Source organism: Falco biarmicus, chromosome 10 (assembly GCF_023638135.1).
Source record: "Falco biarmicus isolate bFalBia1 chromosome 10, bFalBia1.pri, whole genome shotgun sequence".
NCBI lineage: Eukaryota > Metazoa > Chordata > Aves > Falconiformes > Falconidae > Falco > Falco biarmicus.
In genome coordinates, this window is record NC_079297.1 from 26,250,045 (window position 1) to 26,266,355 (window position 16,311).

At 40.8% G+C, this 16,311-nt stretch overlaps 2 protein-coding genes across 4 annotated transcripts in view; one reads left to right on the forward strand and one right to left on the reverse strand.

Annotated features, from left to right (window-relative positions):
- Positions 1-8,444, reverse strand: part of CSTF3 (cleavage stimulation factor subunit 3) — a 50,853-nt gene extending 42,409 nt beyond the window's left edge. Inside the window, exons 1-2 of one of the 3 annotated variants that reach the window (XM_056354816.1) lie at positions 8,213-8,444; positions 7,634-7,756 (exon numbers count right to left, since the gene is read on the reverse strand). Coding sequence is in view for 2 of the 3 variants with exons in the window: in XM_056354814.1 (XP_056210789.1) it covers positions 156-200 (45 nt within the window). In the remaining variant the exon portion in view is untranslated. Of the gene's footprint in view, positions 1-155; positions 238-7,633; positions 7,757-8,212 lie in introns of all 3 variants that reach the window. The other 2 variants (XM_056354814.1, XM_056354815.1) reach the window with 2 other exon arrangements.
- Positions 8,445-8,585: 141 nt separating this feature from the next.
- The window catches only part of HIPK3 (homeodomain interacting protein kinase 3), a 113,677-nt gene continuing 105,951 nt past the window's right edge, over positions 8,586-16,311 (forward strand). The window contains exon 1 of the mRNA XM_056353327.1: positions 8,586-9,356. The gene's annotated coding sequence lies outside the window, so the exon portion shown is untranslated. The remainder of the gene's footprint in view (positions 9,357-16,311) is intronic.

A 16,311-nucleotide genomic window follows, 5' to 3' on the forward strand; every position in this document is an offset into this window, starting at 1 on the left:
AATTCAGACCTATTTTTCTATTATAGACCTTGACCAAACAGTATTTTATTTTTATTACAGTCTGATGAACACATACAAACAAGCCTTAAAATACATGCTTGTTACAACCCTAAATGATATGAAGTTTTTTATTAAGGATTAAATATTTTTCTGACCTGCACTCCAACCAGCTTATTTACTAACTTGCCAACTTGACTCATTTTTCAGGCAGCTGTTAGCTCAAATCGTCTTGCCTTCCTGAGATATAAGAATAATAACCTGTAAGTTATTACTACAAGACCTTTCTTGTGAAATTTACAAGTTAACTACATAATTACTGTTAGAATACACACTTCCTGTATTGTGTAGTGAGTGTGCCTGATTTACTGTACAGGAAATTCTAAAAAAACCCTGTTAATTACTAAAAGATTATTTTAATTCTTAATATTAGATCTAGGTCAATACATAGCTCTGAAGACAAAAAAGACAGCAACCAGGACAGAAGAACTGATACTCCTCTCTATCAAAGGTGCTGTCACACACTTAAAAAGGGAAACAGAAGGTAATTAGAATGGACTTCTAGTAAAGTTAGTAAGCATCACTAGTGCACATCACTCCTGAAGGAAAGCAAACATTCCAAGAATACAGATCCAAGGTATTACTAATGGATTTTACCAGCAGACCATTTTACAGTGACATATACAAAGCTAAGAAGCCAGTACTGTGCAAAACAGTGACTTAAAGAAAAGAAAAAGCTGGGGCTAGCAAATGCAGTAAGCCTAAGTTACTTAGGAACATTAGCTTTATTGTAAGGAGTGCCCTACCCCTTTGCTTTTGTCAGCCTCTGCAAATGCACTACTATACAACAGTTGCTTATGTTATACATTGCAATTCAACTCTATAATTGAAAACCTGCCATACTTTTGACTATTTTTCAGTGCTTCCCGTTCTTGCATCTGTCCTACTAGCAGGACGTAATTCAAGGCATATCCCTTAGAAGACTTCAGCAGCCATGCGCGTAAGGAAAAAAAAAAAAATCAGTAGAAGGGGCTTTATATGAGTTTAAAGACCATTATTCTTTTCAATTCAGTTTTCAAGTCATTCTTAACATTAATTGCTCAGTGCAAAGCAATGTAGCTTGGAAGACAAGTATCAAGTCCCACAACAAACTAAATTAAAAAAATAATTTGATTAAAAAATAAAACTAAAAATTTAGTTTATTATAAAATTAGCATTGCTTCTCATTATATTCCTTCTCAGCAAAATCTACTTGTCTCAAATAATCAAGCATGTATTATTGTGTATTTGATAGAAATGCCTATCAGGAGTACTATTAATGTCAGCTACAATAAAAAAAACAACCCAGTCCACAAAAACTACTGAAGCATTTGTTAAAGCACAGGGTCCTGCTCTGTCCATAGCAACTTTCAAACAGGAAAAAGTGGGCCACTGAACCACAGCTCAGTTGTATTATCTCAAACCTTCCCATGTGACATACAAAACTCAGCTGACACTGCAGTGAAACAGTTAAGGCTTCCAGGAACCAGATTATCATCTATGCAGATACAGGGCAATAAACTCAGAAAGGTTGAAATAAATTAAGCTGGTGAAAAACACAGATGCTGATAACATAATTACTGTAGGATTGCTATGATTATGTATCTTATGCTTGATACAGGACTCCTAATCTGTGTAAGAAGTGTAATATAATGTTCATTCTTTTATTGGGAAAAAAATTCCTAAGTCAGCAAATATTCACTTAGCAGCAGCAGATAAAAGTTCTCCATGCAGCGATATAAGAAAAAAAAAAAAGGAGCTCTACAGTATTGAAAATAACTATATGATTAGGGGTTTAAACTGGACTGCTTGAAATTGCTTGTACCTTATGCCATATGTAAGGAAAGTCAACTTCAGGCCAGTGAGCACTCCCTCTCCCGGCCCTATCCATCCCCAGGATGGATAAAGGCCATCCCACATTTCAGAGGTACACTGCACTGCAGGCAAACGAGTGTCCTGGCTCTATCCGAGTGAAAATAAGGCCTCATGACCTTGCACCTACACAAATAATCACTCCTAATATATTGGGGAAATCAACACTTAAGATCTCCAGTCTGGATGGTTTTGATAGAACTAGGCATGTGAACAAAGATCAAACCTGTGGGGACTAACATCTACTGCAAGCATACAGTGAAAGGCAACAAGGAACATGACTTACAACCTAGTTCAACAATGACCAAAGACATTTGACTCCAGTTTTAAAAACTGCATGTTAACTGCACTCTGTGCTTAGATCTGCTGTTATCACAGTTCAAGGGTATACAGCTTTTGATTATCTATTTTTCATTGTACTGCTTGCACAACAGCCAACATCCAAGACTGTGAATACTTAATTTTTGCGTGTTTGTTCACTGCTATGATCCTACCCCTAGATAAGCATTTTCAGTCTCTCCCTGTTTAACAGAGGCACTTGAATTAATCTCATCCTGTAAAAACCCAGTTCAGGGGGTTAAATCAGCAGAAAAATAATCCTATTAGAAAAGTGATCAACTTTCTAATGGTTTAACTCCTTGATTTCAGGACCAGATGCAATGCAAAATAAAGGAAGTAAAACTGTACAGGACTTCAGCAGTCCTGCTTAGATCAGCTAGTTGCATCTAGTCAGATACTGGCTTTTAACTTTACTTGACTGCCTGAAAGAAAAAACGCTGTAAAGAATTGTATACAAACTGGAAAACACTTTGTTCCTCTGCTTTTGATAACTGTGTTCAGTATACCTCCCACATAATCAGGCTCCTACCTGCACAAACAACCTTCTGAAAGTCATAGAATTATTTTAGCACTTAAGTTTCCATGTCCACAAGTATCTATTACTACCACTTAGTCTGATTCACAGCTTCCCTTTTATTATTTATACAGATAAACAGCCAGGGATTTTTCAGTTTCACATACTAAAATTGTAAAATGATCTTTATGACCACAGTTTACAAAATTTGAAAAGACCCAGAACCAAATTATCTGACAAGAAGTCTTGGAGTTCCTTCCTGCAAAATACATAAACTGTACAAAATCCAAATTTGAATTCATAAAGGATGTCTGAGGGAACAAGATCAGAAGAAACAAAACTGACTTTTAATATTCACTAAAAGTTATCTATCAATAACTTGCAAAGAAAAATTCTTGGTTTATACCCTACTGTTGAAAGCAACAGTTAACAATTTCCTCAGGCCTCTGAGAATGAATCCTCATGACTCCGAAGAGCATCAGAAAATACCTAACCTAACACTTCAACTGTGCACCACCTAATGAATCCAACTGCTTAAAGCATCCACCTGTTTCCACAAAAAGATCTTCTGCAGTGAAAACGAAATATTTAAACAGCTGTTCTACCTGTGAAGTGGCCAATTTAAGATGCTTTAAAAACTACCACTAATTATGAAATTATTCTACAAATAAGATGTAGAGGCTGTTGTACATGGGCTGAAATTTTAGCAGCTAGTTCAGTCAAATTGATTGAACATCCAAAAGGAGGTTTACATCCATGAAGATAAAAGCTACTGTTTGGAGGTTTTGGCTAGCTGTTGCACAGTTTAGTATAGCCTGGACTGTAACAGATCTAATAAACATTAACTTCAAATATATTAACATGCAATTTAAGAAGCATTACTAGTTGTCCAGTTCAGTTAATTTACAGGTTTATCTTGCCTATGCTTTTTTTCTTCAAGTTTAGTTACAGCTGTATGTGCACAGAACAAGTTTTAAAATCCTTTCTTCAGTAATACATCCCTTCACTACAGTAGTCACAACTTACCAGTCTTTGCCCTTTCTTAAATCTGTTTGTAATGCCTTGCCTGCCTCTATTCTACCAGGCAGACTGGGTCGCTATTAATAGGCACAACCCAGCATATTCAGCTTAAATAATTAAGAAAGGATACTTTTTTAAGTACTCCCCCGCCCCCAATCTGGGCTGTTTTATCTCTGAACAAATCAAGAGTTTTATATTAGTAACAATTACCATCCTTTTCTCATGAGACTATTTTCCAAAGTTAGCGATCAGACATTTTCCGCTTTAACTTCTTGGTATACCTGGAACTTACTGACCCTGGAAATGCAGCTAAAATAGACATTATTTACAATTGCATAAGAATTTGAAAAACCAACCACATTACAAACTCAAGTCTTTACCAGTCCTTGTGTTCACAACCTGTTCTTACAGTAAACAGTGACAGTAAACCCATATATCATATAAAACAATATGCTCTTAGAGTTCTTGCAAATGACTCCTCCTGAAATGTTAAACCCACACAATCCTGCAAGAATAAACCTCTGCTTTCAGTATTGTGTTCAATGACATCTATTTTTAAAACATTAAGCTAAAGGTAACTACAGTAACATTTACTATTGCATTTAGAATTCAGAAACTTCCATGATGTACTGTATTAGACAAGGCATGAACGAGAGGAAGGAGTACGAAGGAACAAAAGTACTAGTAAGGAGTCAGAACAGAATGCTTTAGATGTCTTTTCTATAGTCACAGAGACAATACAGACATCTTTTTTTCCACAGCTCAGTTTTGGACCAGATTCATATTCATGTAAAGTAACATGCATCACAGACTGGTTGGTGTACATATCTTAGAGACAGTTACAGGAAGCGTGAAATGCATGTTGTAGCCTTAATAGGTTACAAAGCAACAAATGCAGGGGTAAACTAAACACTGCATTGAGTCTTCAGCTGAAATTGATGCCTGGCAAATATATATTTATTAAATAGAAAAGAACAGTGGCCCTCCTATGTTAGAAAGAGGCCAACACCACTAAAAATTTAGGTCTTGTTAGAGAGTTCATGAAACCACCACACGATTGAAATGAAACAAGATGTCTACATTAAGGTCTAGAAAAATGTAGACATACATAGGTACAGCCATGTACGCTCTGTAGCCTTCACACACGAAGACTGGGAAGAGCTTGTCAGGGGACTTTCTGGGAAACAGGAGCAGATGCAGCCTTTCAGTCTACAAACGTGGATTTCTATGATATAGACAGGGCTAAGTGCCTGGTATTCCAAAAAACTACCTTTGAAATTATAGTTTGTTAAAACGTCATGTAGACCTGGCCAGGAGTCTGGCAGGGACTTAACAGATTTTAAGTCCTGACAGCATTCAACTGGTTCTGCAGAAAGTAATTTGGGTCCAGCATAGTTAACACAGTGCAAGAATTTAAAATACACTGCAACAGCAGTGGCTACAGGACGTTTCTTTGCCCTCCTGCCCCAGTCTGTTTCACAATAACAACATGAGGAGGAGACAACCTACATAATGTAACTTAGGCTCCTGATCTACACAGTAAAGTAGCCTAACAATGCCTGGAGCTAAGCTCAGTCTACAGGCTGTAAAGCCACATTCCAATTGCGCTGCACCTGGTACAATAAAGCCTCCTGAACCCCAGCTGGGTCTTTAACCTTACCTTTACTCTCCCACACTCCCTACACCAAACATTCCATCCCGTTCTTCCTTCCCACCCTATTACTTGCTGAAGACAGCATGGCCATTTGTTACTCACCTGGCTGCTTTTGCAACTCCCCTACAAAACCTAAGATCTGGGAAGCAAGATGCAGATGCCCCTGTATGTCAGAGGTAACAACTCTGACTTGCCCAAGATCTTTAACATCTACATCATACACTATCATATACATCTTATGCACACCATAGATGTAAATTAATTGCACAGTACCCCTTTATACTTATCTGTGTGACTGCCAATGAAAATGTCACCCAAAAACTCAAGAAGCTGGTCATGGAAACAGATGAAACCTGAAATAGGAAAGCCAGATGCCATCCAACCTCTGCCTAACTTCAGCTTCCTACAGAAAGCACCATTTATAGCCATAAGGATATTGTGCACACAAAGTGAGAGCCCTTCAGATAGCACTAGATCATATAGCAGCTGCAGTGTGGGGAAGGGAGCAAGGCACAACTGCCCCAATCACAACGCTCTGTTGTTCCTTCTTCTACAGAGACACAGGGAATTTAAAGGTTCATCATGCTCTTTAAGACCACAGCCAGAGTGGCATCAACACTTACTTAAGGTACACCTACCTCACTATTCAACTGGGTAAGTCGTAGCCCATGGTGCTAAAAACTTCATGACATTATTGCCAAAGACACTGATATCAAATTATGGCCTATCTTAGCATTAGGAGTAAGAAACTGAAGTCTGCCAGGGTAAGAAAAAGATTTCTAGAGGACAAGTTACTGAAACTGAGTAGAATTGATGGAAGGAAGTTAACTGACCATAACAAAATTAGGGACTTAGAGGAAACCAAAATCCAGAGGCCTTCATAAAGAGGACGGAGTAGTAAAACAAAATAATTTAACCCAACCTATATGTGAGTTATTTCTTTTTATTTAAAGTGCATCCAATGTGAAAACAGTAATCAAAATGGGCAAAAAGGATGAACATTAACATGGATCAAAACCCCAAAATCCAAGCCAGATGTTATGCTACATACTTTACACAGGATGCAAAAAACTATTTTCAGTTTTTTGAATGCTAAAATCCTGTGATAATCATTGCAGTAATTAAAGCTGTTACTTCCTAGAATAGCTTCTACTTCAGTATACAGACAGTAATTCAACCTTCTGCATATTAAATTCTCCCTTGCAAAATAAAATAAAATCTTAAGTATTGTTTTTCTTTTTAAAAGACTAATGTATTACAAGCTACAGAAACACACACACTACTTGAACCAACAGTTTAATTATGCAATTAAACATCAATGTAATTTAAAAAAAAAACACTGGAGTGGCTAGCTTAAATGTGAAACATATTGTACACCAGGATTATTAAAATTTTATTGTAATATTCTTACTTCTTTGTAGCCATCTACCCTGCAGTGCAATAACCCTTTCTTAAGAATCTCATGCTTAACCTGACCAGCTTTGAGCATATAGGGAAGTAATTCATAGGGTATTTTCCTAATCGGACAGAAATGTGGTAGTTTATATTCTGAGCACTTGTCCTTCCTACACCCCCCCCCCCGAACTGGTGATCCTGCAAAGAGAGTTTACAGGCCACTGTTTCAGAGTACAGGCCCAGACACAGAAACATAACCTGTTTTGTAAAGAGATGGGCATTCTATAAAGAAAAACTTCTTAAGGGAGCACTAAAGAATCAGCTTTATTTTAAGTACTTTTATAGGCTACACTGGCCACTAAGGCATACCACAGTGCTATTGACCACCCCTCCCTCTGTCAGGAACTTTCATCCCCACCCCTCCAATTAATACTGATTTTAAACATAGACTTAAATGTTAAGGCCTATCTAGAAAAATTCTGCCACTAAGTAGGAGATACTTCATGGTAATACCAAATTTAAAAAGATGACAAATGCCACTGACAACACCTGACTAGAAAATAAGAAATTATGATAAATAATTCAGCATATTAAAAAAAACAAGCCTAACTGAAACAGCAGTTATTTCTCTCCTCCAAAAGCAAGAATGTTGTAACACAAAGAAGATTCTTTATTAAATAAGCGTATTTTTACTGTTTCTAATTTAAAAGTGTTTTAATAATGACTTATTCTAGAGAAAAACGGTATTCTTAAAGAGGCACACAGCCTTACGCGTTAAACAGACATGTTCACCAAACGCTTACTTTACAGAACAGTGCAAATAGCTTATCCAGGTTTCAATTTTCTTCCAGACTGCGTGTACTCAACGACCATGAACACCGATCAGGAAAGCGAAACTCACTGGAGCATCTATTGTCCACCTCCACCTGAATTAAAGTTTGCTTACTACACTCGCGGAGGTTGAGAGGCCCAGTTTTCCCAGCGTTACCGGTTTTACCGCGGGTGGAGGCTGGCGGCGCCCCCGCCTTCCCCCCCGCGCAGCCGCCCGCTGACGAAATAAGCGCGAGTTCCTCAAAATGGGTGTGTGCGGGGGGGAGGGGAGTCCTCCGCCGGCCGCGCCGCCGAGGAAGCCGACAAGGCCGAGAGAAGGGGCAAGGGCTGCGCTCCCCTCAAGCCCCCGGTGTGGCACGGCCGCTAGCACAGCGGCAGCTGCGGGCGGCGGCCGGGTCCACCGGCTGTGCGGTACGCTCTGCCCCGCCGACGCCTGCACAGCGCGGCCGCCACCCGGCGGCCCCAGGCCGCGCCCCGCCCCACCGCAGCGGTCCTAGCCCTCACTCCCCCCCTCAGGGAGCGGCCTACGACCTCTGCCTCCTCCTGCTCACCTGGTCGCCAGCGGCTCCCTCTCCAGACATAGCGTGTTAAAACAGGGCCGGGGCACAGAGACCCCAGACAAATTAAAAAGCCCTTTAAAAAGCGTCCGGCGCTGCTGCCGCCGCCGCGGGCGGCTCCACCGGTCGCGCCAACCGCTGCGGCCCAAACCTCTAGCAGCGTTAGCAACAAAATGGCGGCGCGGCGCCTCCGGTCCGGCTTTCAGCGGGGGCGGGGGGCGGAGCGGCGCGGGGCACGCTGGGAGGAGCCGGGGCGGTGCCGAGCGGCCGCTGGTCGGCTGCTGGTGGCGCGCAGGGAAAGGGGCGGGCGGCAGGAAGCGCGTCACGGCGGCGCGCGGCCCTGGGGCGGAAGCGGTCAGTGAGCGCGTCCCGGAGGCAGGCCCGGATGGCGCGGCGGGCGCGGCGGCCCGGCACCCGTGGCGGGGCCCGGCCTTTTTCCTCCCCAGCCGTGTGATGGGCGGGCTTGTGTCCCGTAGGCTGGCCCCGCGTGCCTCCCGCCGCGTAGGAGCGGGGCGAACGAAGCGCTGGGGCCCGCCTCGGAACCGAGCGGGGCGCTCACTGAAGGGTGGCCGAGTAGGGTCCTGAGGGCCGCGGCAGGCATACTCATGGCGCTCGTAAGGGTCGCAGTGTGGGCGTTTTCTTCTGTTGCTCGGTCCCCGTTTCCTGATGGGCCGTTTATTCTTGAAACTCTGAAGGACAGTGGGCAGAAACTAGGAGGTTTTGGTGATTTCTAGCGCTAGCCCTGCGTGCTCATCACGGGCTATTTCGTTAACGAAGCATTGCCTCCTGAACAGTCGTTTCTTTGCAGCAAGCCGGCACTCTGCCCTTGGTGAGGTGGCGTCAGCAATGTCTGCTAGCAGTAGACCCATCCCTTCCACCTCACAAGAGCGCTTATTAATCAAGGAGGCAAGTTCAAAGGACAGACCAAGAGGTCATAATCTCAAAAGACCTCAAGGACACAGGAGGCAGCTCCCCCTAAAGCTATTTAACTTTATTTACAAAGTAATCATCGGTCTGTCTGTGAGAGGAGGGCTTTGAATCAACTACTGCAGAGAAACTGCTATGTGAAACATTCATTGAAGGAGGCTTGGCACATAACCAAGGTGAAAGCTGACTTAGCTGCCTTCACAACATCGGTGTAAGTGTTCTTAAAATTGTATAATACAGTCATTTTTATGCAGAAAAACCTGAAGTAACTTGGTACTAGCTCTTTGGGTTCCTTTCAGTTTCATCTTTCAAAAGTTACTTTCTTAAACCACCGTAAGGTGTGGAAAGAGGACATATGAAAAACATAGTATGTAACTTTTTTGTCTGAAGCTTGACCCCAAAAATGGGAGCAAGTAACCACTTACTTGGCCAATCTGTGGAGTAACGCTTTTCTTGGTATTGAAGAATTCTGATTGTTATTCTTCAGAAGTGAAATACAAACATGTCTATCAGTCTGTCTTGATAGATAAGCTGTCCTGTTCTCCGCTTTCTTAGAGACTAGTGGTTTTGTGGTAAGAGGTTAATTTGTTGTTTCTTATGGGCTATTTCTTCCATGTCACAACAGGGTAGGTTTTGAAAATACTTGATACATAAATAGAATGTCTTTGCAAAAACCTGTATTTTGTAAGTTCATCAGTGTAATGTTTGTACATTTCCCATCTAGGAACCAATTCTTTATAAGTAATAGCTTAAAACAGTGCTGGTGAGCATTTTAATTAGATAATATGTATGTTACTCAAAGTCTGCGGAGTGTCAGCTTAGTGGCCTGGCTGAAATTTTGTTCTAGCTCCTTGGTTTTTTTTGTTCAAGTATATTTCTGTTCTAATTTTAGCTGCTTCAGTTTTTGGTATTGTCTTCTTCAGCTTCATAAAATGATAAAGGGGTTTCTGAATGATGACAGCAACAATGACATCTTGTTCGTCAAATAGAACTAGTTAGTAAAGAGCAAAATAAGTCATGCGTAATGTCATTAAGACTTGCTCCTTACATCCTATAGCCCCTCACCTCACATAATAAAATCACGTACTATCTCTTAAACTGGTGTCATTCTTGATTTCTGTAATTCCATGCATAGAACAGACCTTGGGCAAAACCCCAGCTGCTGTAAATACAACTGGTGCTGTAAATCAAACTGGTATCAAGTGTTGGTGTGATAGCTTGAATGAACTAATACATGGTCTTAACTAATGTGTTAGTTGGAGTAAATTGAAAGGAGCACTAATGTACAGAAAGAAAATTAAATATTAAATTCTTATTGATATGTTGTACCTTACCACTCCGGCCTTAATAGGTTGCCTTGTTTTGCAGTTGAATGTGAACTTTTACACAGCTGTGTGATAATGAAGATGTTCATGTTTTGGTGTGAATGTCACAGTGGGCAGTATTACTTACAAAACCTGTGTGTAAATAATAGGTTATGTTTCAAAGTAACTTTGAAAATATTTCCTTGTCTTTAGAGTTTAGATACACAGGTGTTAGCTAAACTTAAGTTTTGCTTTGCCGTGACTTGAATTTGGGCCTCATGCAAAAGTCTACTGGCTTGAGTTCAATGGTGTTGCAAGTTTATTTTAGTTGACCCATTTGACGGGCTGATTTGGAGCTTTCTTTTTGATGGTATGGGAGTAAATAATGGGGATGCAGCAGTCCAGCTTACAACAGCCACTTAGTTTCTAATTCCTTCTGCATAGCTCAAATGTTTTAGGATGTGGCTGTTCCTTCCCATCCTTCTGAAGCTGTGTCATCTTGAGTGGGGTAGCTCGAGGCTTCTGGCCTAAGGTAACTGGAGCAGCAAAGGCATGATTACAGACCTGTCTGCTTGGGAAGGCTGCACTTTAATTTTCAGATGGTTTGTGATATAAAAGCAACAGGACATTGCTAATATGTATTATGCTGTAGTGATTCATGCTTAATTCAGTAATTGACATGAAATTTAATGGGAAGCTATGAGTTAACATGTAAACTGTTGTGGATTATACTGCTTTGTGAGTGTTGCAGAAATTGAAAACAAATCTGAAACTGAACATGAGTTGAAGACTACTATACCTACAGTTCAGTGGTACTTAAATATTTCTTCTTGGGAAAAACAGACAAAAATCATGTGCCACTTAGAGAAAAACAACTGGAAGAAAGTGAGATCTTAAAACAAGTAGGTGTTGAACTTTAAAGGCTGCCAGGCCAAGATCTTGGCATAAAGTGTAGCAAACTTGAAAGGAAACTGCTTTCAGAGAGTTGGGGCAGTAGTTATCGGAGCTGGCATACCTGTCCTCCACGTGACTTTAGCTGCCACAGCAAATTATTTTTTATGAAATTGCAGATTTTGTGCAACCCTTTTAGTGCAACTGTAACCACTAAAAACATTGTTCAGAAACTTTTTTTCAAAAGGATTCACTCACAGATATGTCTGCTCAGTGCTAGAGAGAACGTTTACAGCCCAAGTCCGAGCTGCCCTATTAATTTCTATGTGTTAATGCTGAATCTTAAGCTACCTGAATGCGGAGGATGCTGGGAATCATCCTTCCCACTCCATCATGGTATTATTGGAGGCTGTGGGCTGTGTCACCCCTCTTCTAAGATGGATTTGAGCATATGCAGTGTGATGACTTTACCTGTAAACAAGTCTTGCTCTTGGCCAGGGTGATGGTGAGCCCTGTTGCTTCAGCAGTTGAGAGTTCTGCAGTACCTGCGTACCAATATAGAGCCCATAATCTGTCCTTTTATATTTCTAAATTGACAACACTGTGGGAATTCTGTGAACTAAAAGAAAGAAGGTGGTCTAAATTTCTATTCCCATAGGCCATAATTAAGAATGAAATTCAGCTTTCTGCCAAACTGGTTTTGCTCCCCATTTGACATGCACTGGTTTAGAGGTTGGTGTGCCTCACTAATTGGTTGCATCAATGGCAAAGATGAGGAAGGGAGAAAAACCCAAGCTAACAAGCTTTGCTGAGTTTGTTTTCTTGGGCTGTGCACCAGTACTGCTGCAGTTAGTAGTGAAGAGCAAAGAAGCAGCTGGGGGGGGGGGGGGGAGGTGGGTGGTGAGGAAGAGAAGGCGACAGTCAGCTGAAAATGGTATCCTCTGAGGACTGTTCAGCTGACAGGAATGTCAGTGTGTGAAACTATTTGCTTGGATATGTGACTGGTAGGAGCTGTGGCATCAGATCTGTTGGCTGAGTAAAACTCTCTGAAATAGGTTTATTTCTGGGCGTTCTCTCACTCATCACTGTCATGTCACATGCAGCCTTACAGAGAGCCTTTCTTTGCTCTAAGGAGAGGATTTACGTGTCCTGCAATAGGAGACTGGAGCAGTGAGCTGCTTGCTCGTTACATGAGACGCAGACCGATACATGCACCGGGGGGTCTGGAATATGGAAGACCTTAATATGTCAAAATGATGCAGCCTGGGTATGGGATCTGTTGGCGCTTCTGTGTTGCTGGATCCAGTGGTGGTCTTGTTTATCCTCAGTAGTTGGGGAGGAGATGTCTTGTTTCACTCTAGTTCTGCCTTGTTTCTGATTCATGCCTTCTCTTGTCAGCTTTCCCGTTGGACTACTGTAGGCAATCTGTGCAAGAATGGCTTGGTAGGCATATGCCGTGTGTGCGTTATTCCAGCTATCAGTGTCTGAGGTGCTGGTGGTTATCGTCCCAGTAGAGGGTTACAATATGGAAAGTACACAGAGGGTCATGTGTCATGAAAGGTGTCTAGATTACAGGAATAGAAATGTAAGTTATACAGCATTAGCAAAGAATGAAACTCTGTGTGGCCTGTTACCCAGTGAATCAGGCTTTATGATAACAGTCTGTTACGAAATTGAAAAGAAGGGAATCGGTGACATGCAGTGGTAAATGTTGTGGGTGTAATGCAATGAAAGGGAGCTTTTTTTGAGAATGGAAATGTGTTAGGTTTTAAAATTAGTTCATTTAAGGAGTGAAATTAATTCAGACATTTAGTATATAGGCAGAGAACAAAAGTGAATGGGTTATTGACTAACTAGGATGAATAGTAGAAAATAATTGTAGTGGACTGCGTAGTTGCAGTAATGTATTTTGACAGTGTAATAAGACGTTAAAATTATGGATTGAATTCTAGCCTCCTCAACATCAATTCCTTGGCTTGAATTGGCTATCATTTAATGCTGCTTAACACAGTATTGCCTTGTTTATTTTTTGTAAGCAGCTTTTCAACTTCCCAAGGAAAGTGTAAATAAACCACATATAGACCAAACAAGCTTTTTCTAAATCTTGTTCTGTCTTTACCCCAGGCTTCTCTTCCGGTATAAGTAGTGGTTCTCTTTCTGTATATCTGTTCAGTATTAGTATTCATCGATGTTTATTTATGTTACCTTGTGGATTCTTTGGAAAATTTACCATAATGAAATTAAATCTGAAGCTGGATTTCTGTCTCTGTAATGAGCATGAAACAGTCAAAATAGTGCTGAAATTTGTTCAAGCCAACAGGTGGATATCCTCAGAGGCAGAGTTACATTGGGTTTTTTTCTTAAGATTTGTGGACAGATATTTATGAGTGTACCATTTATAGTCTACATACCATGAGTCCAACATGTCCTGAATGCTTTGGGTGTATAGTATGTGTGCAGATCGCTTCTCCAGTACGTGCACCGTCAGTCTCGCATGCCCAGCAGCCGTTTCCATGGCATTCCTGCATGCCTACCACCAGGCTGGAACTGTGTCCAAGTCTCTGAAAATGGGAGACTAACATCCCCCAGTTCTGCCTGGACAAAATTTCCAGGCAGAAAAATAGAAGAAATCTAGAAAAACTCAAATTGCAGAACAAAGTTTAAAAAAACCCCACAAAACAAAGCCACCACATAAACAAACGAAACCAAACCAACCAAAAAAACCCCCGCTAAGTAATGTTATTTGTCTCTGCACCGGATTGAAGTGGAGTCCAAAAGAAGGCTTGCAGCTAGAGGGATAAAGATGAAGTAATGTATGCAAGTACTGCAACACAGTTCACTAATTGCAGTGTTCTCAAATTTTTGAGTGTTTGATTTTAACCTAAGTATTTTTGAAGTGGTTAAAACGTGTTTAATGACCGCTGCCATGGTTAGGTCTCTTCTTGCAGCTTGCCGCTGTTTGCTTGTGACCACCCAGTGTCCCCAGCACTGTGACTCACCCGGGAGGTGGCAGACAAACACCACTCCGTCTGGGCTGGAAGTGGAGCATGGGGACAAGCAGCATGTCCCTGGCAGCTGCCCAACAGAGAAAATGGCATGGTAGTAACTTCTGGTCTTTTTATGTCTAGATTACAGGACGTTTTCCTGCCACATTACTATTTCACACCAGAAGTGGCTTTCTATGAATCCTACTGTGAGTCACAGCATGCAATGACGAATCACTTCTACAGTGTTCTACCTTTACCTTATTTTACAAAAAGTCACGTGCATGCCCGTATTAAGGATATTAATGCTTAAAGGTAATAATAAGGCAGAAAGTACAAGCATATGGAAGGAAAACAGAGGCATCAAAGGATGATTGGAAATCAAAGAGGGAACTTGTCAGTATTTAGCATAGCAGTCATCATCCAACACATAAAAAGGAGAACAAAGGGAGGTGAGGCAGAACATACTTTTTTGTAATTAGTGTTGCACACTTGCGTACTAGTATTCAGCCTCAGTTGCTTTCTAATGCATGCTTACTCTGGTTGTAAATACATAGACACAGCCTTTTAAAAACATAGTGTTGACTGCAGTTATTTCTCACTTTGAATCAGTGATACAAAATTTAGTGTTAAGTGTGATTGTCTGTAATACTGGAGTGCTTCCAAAAATGTTAGTGATTAACCACAAATAATAATTGATTATCTAAGCATAGTGTTGCTTGCATTCAGATGCCTTCTAGCTGAATAATTCAACCATCATAAGATGAGGGTGTAGAAGTTTATATAGATGCTATTCATTTTCATAATACATTGGAATACATAAACACAGAACATCACAGGTTTCCACCTCAGGCTGTTTTGGGTAGAACTCTTGTTTTCTTAAATACAAATCGTCCACAGACTGGGTAGTTCACCCTGTTGACATAAATCCTACCTATTCAAGTGCTGTGTTTGTGCAGCCTAGAGAAACAGGAAAGGTGGAACTGGCCAACCAGTCCACCTGTAATGGAGGTGGGGAGGTTGCTAAGCGACTATAGTATTTGATGTTTTGCTTGAAAGCTCAGCTCCAGGAAACAAGGGTTTACATAAGACTTAATCTTTCTTTCTTCTAAGTTTGTTTCCTTCTATTAAGGAACAAAGCTTGTTTATGTGATCCAGGTACACCACAAACTCTCAGGTACCTAGAAGCAATGTGAAAGAAATTAAAGTTTAGAGTTGTTTTAATCATCTTATTTTAGGCAAGCTTGACTTACAAATCTTGGAAATGCCAGTACTTTCCTGGTGCTGGAATAGCAGTCACCCTATTATGGTGTACAACTTGCTCCACAAAACATTCCTTGTCTCAGTTCACCTTCAAAACCTATTGTGACTGTCCTCTGTGTCCCACCTTAAGCTATGCTGCTGTCTCTAATGCAGCTATTTTCAGAGTTTATGGTTATCAAAATTTATTTTGAAGAAATAACTAATGTTTCTGACCTCTGTGCAAATCTGTACCAGTGTCGTTACCTAGTCCAGTTTTAGCCTGCACATTGCACTTGAAATAACGGCTCCCTTTGAGTTTATCTCTGTGTAAATTTACCTTGGCAGATTGCGTGCTTTTTGAATTAAGGGTTATGCTTTCATATTTATCTATAAAGCATCTGGGTACCATGGTGACCGTATAAGACAAGCAGAGATTTATACTTAATGTTAACTGACTATGCCAGGGTCCTTTTCCATAAGAAGTTTGGCTTCATGTTCACAGAGCTGTGTTCTCTAGTAAAAACAGTGATTCCAAGTGGTAGTGTGTGCTATATTTTAGTAAGCTAATAGGAGCACAAAGCTAAGGAGGTGCTTTTACATTCTCTTTATTAGCTAAGTTTGTAGTTAGCGGTGAAGTTACTGCATTTGAACCTCAGTTATTATCTCTTAGCTCAACCACCACATGCTATGGTAGAATTTCCTTTTGTTTGGTATTTCTGAAATAGCATAACACTGCACTTTGAAA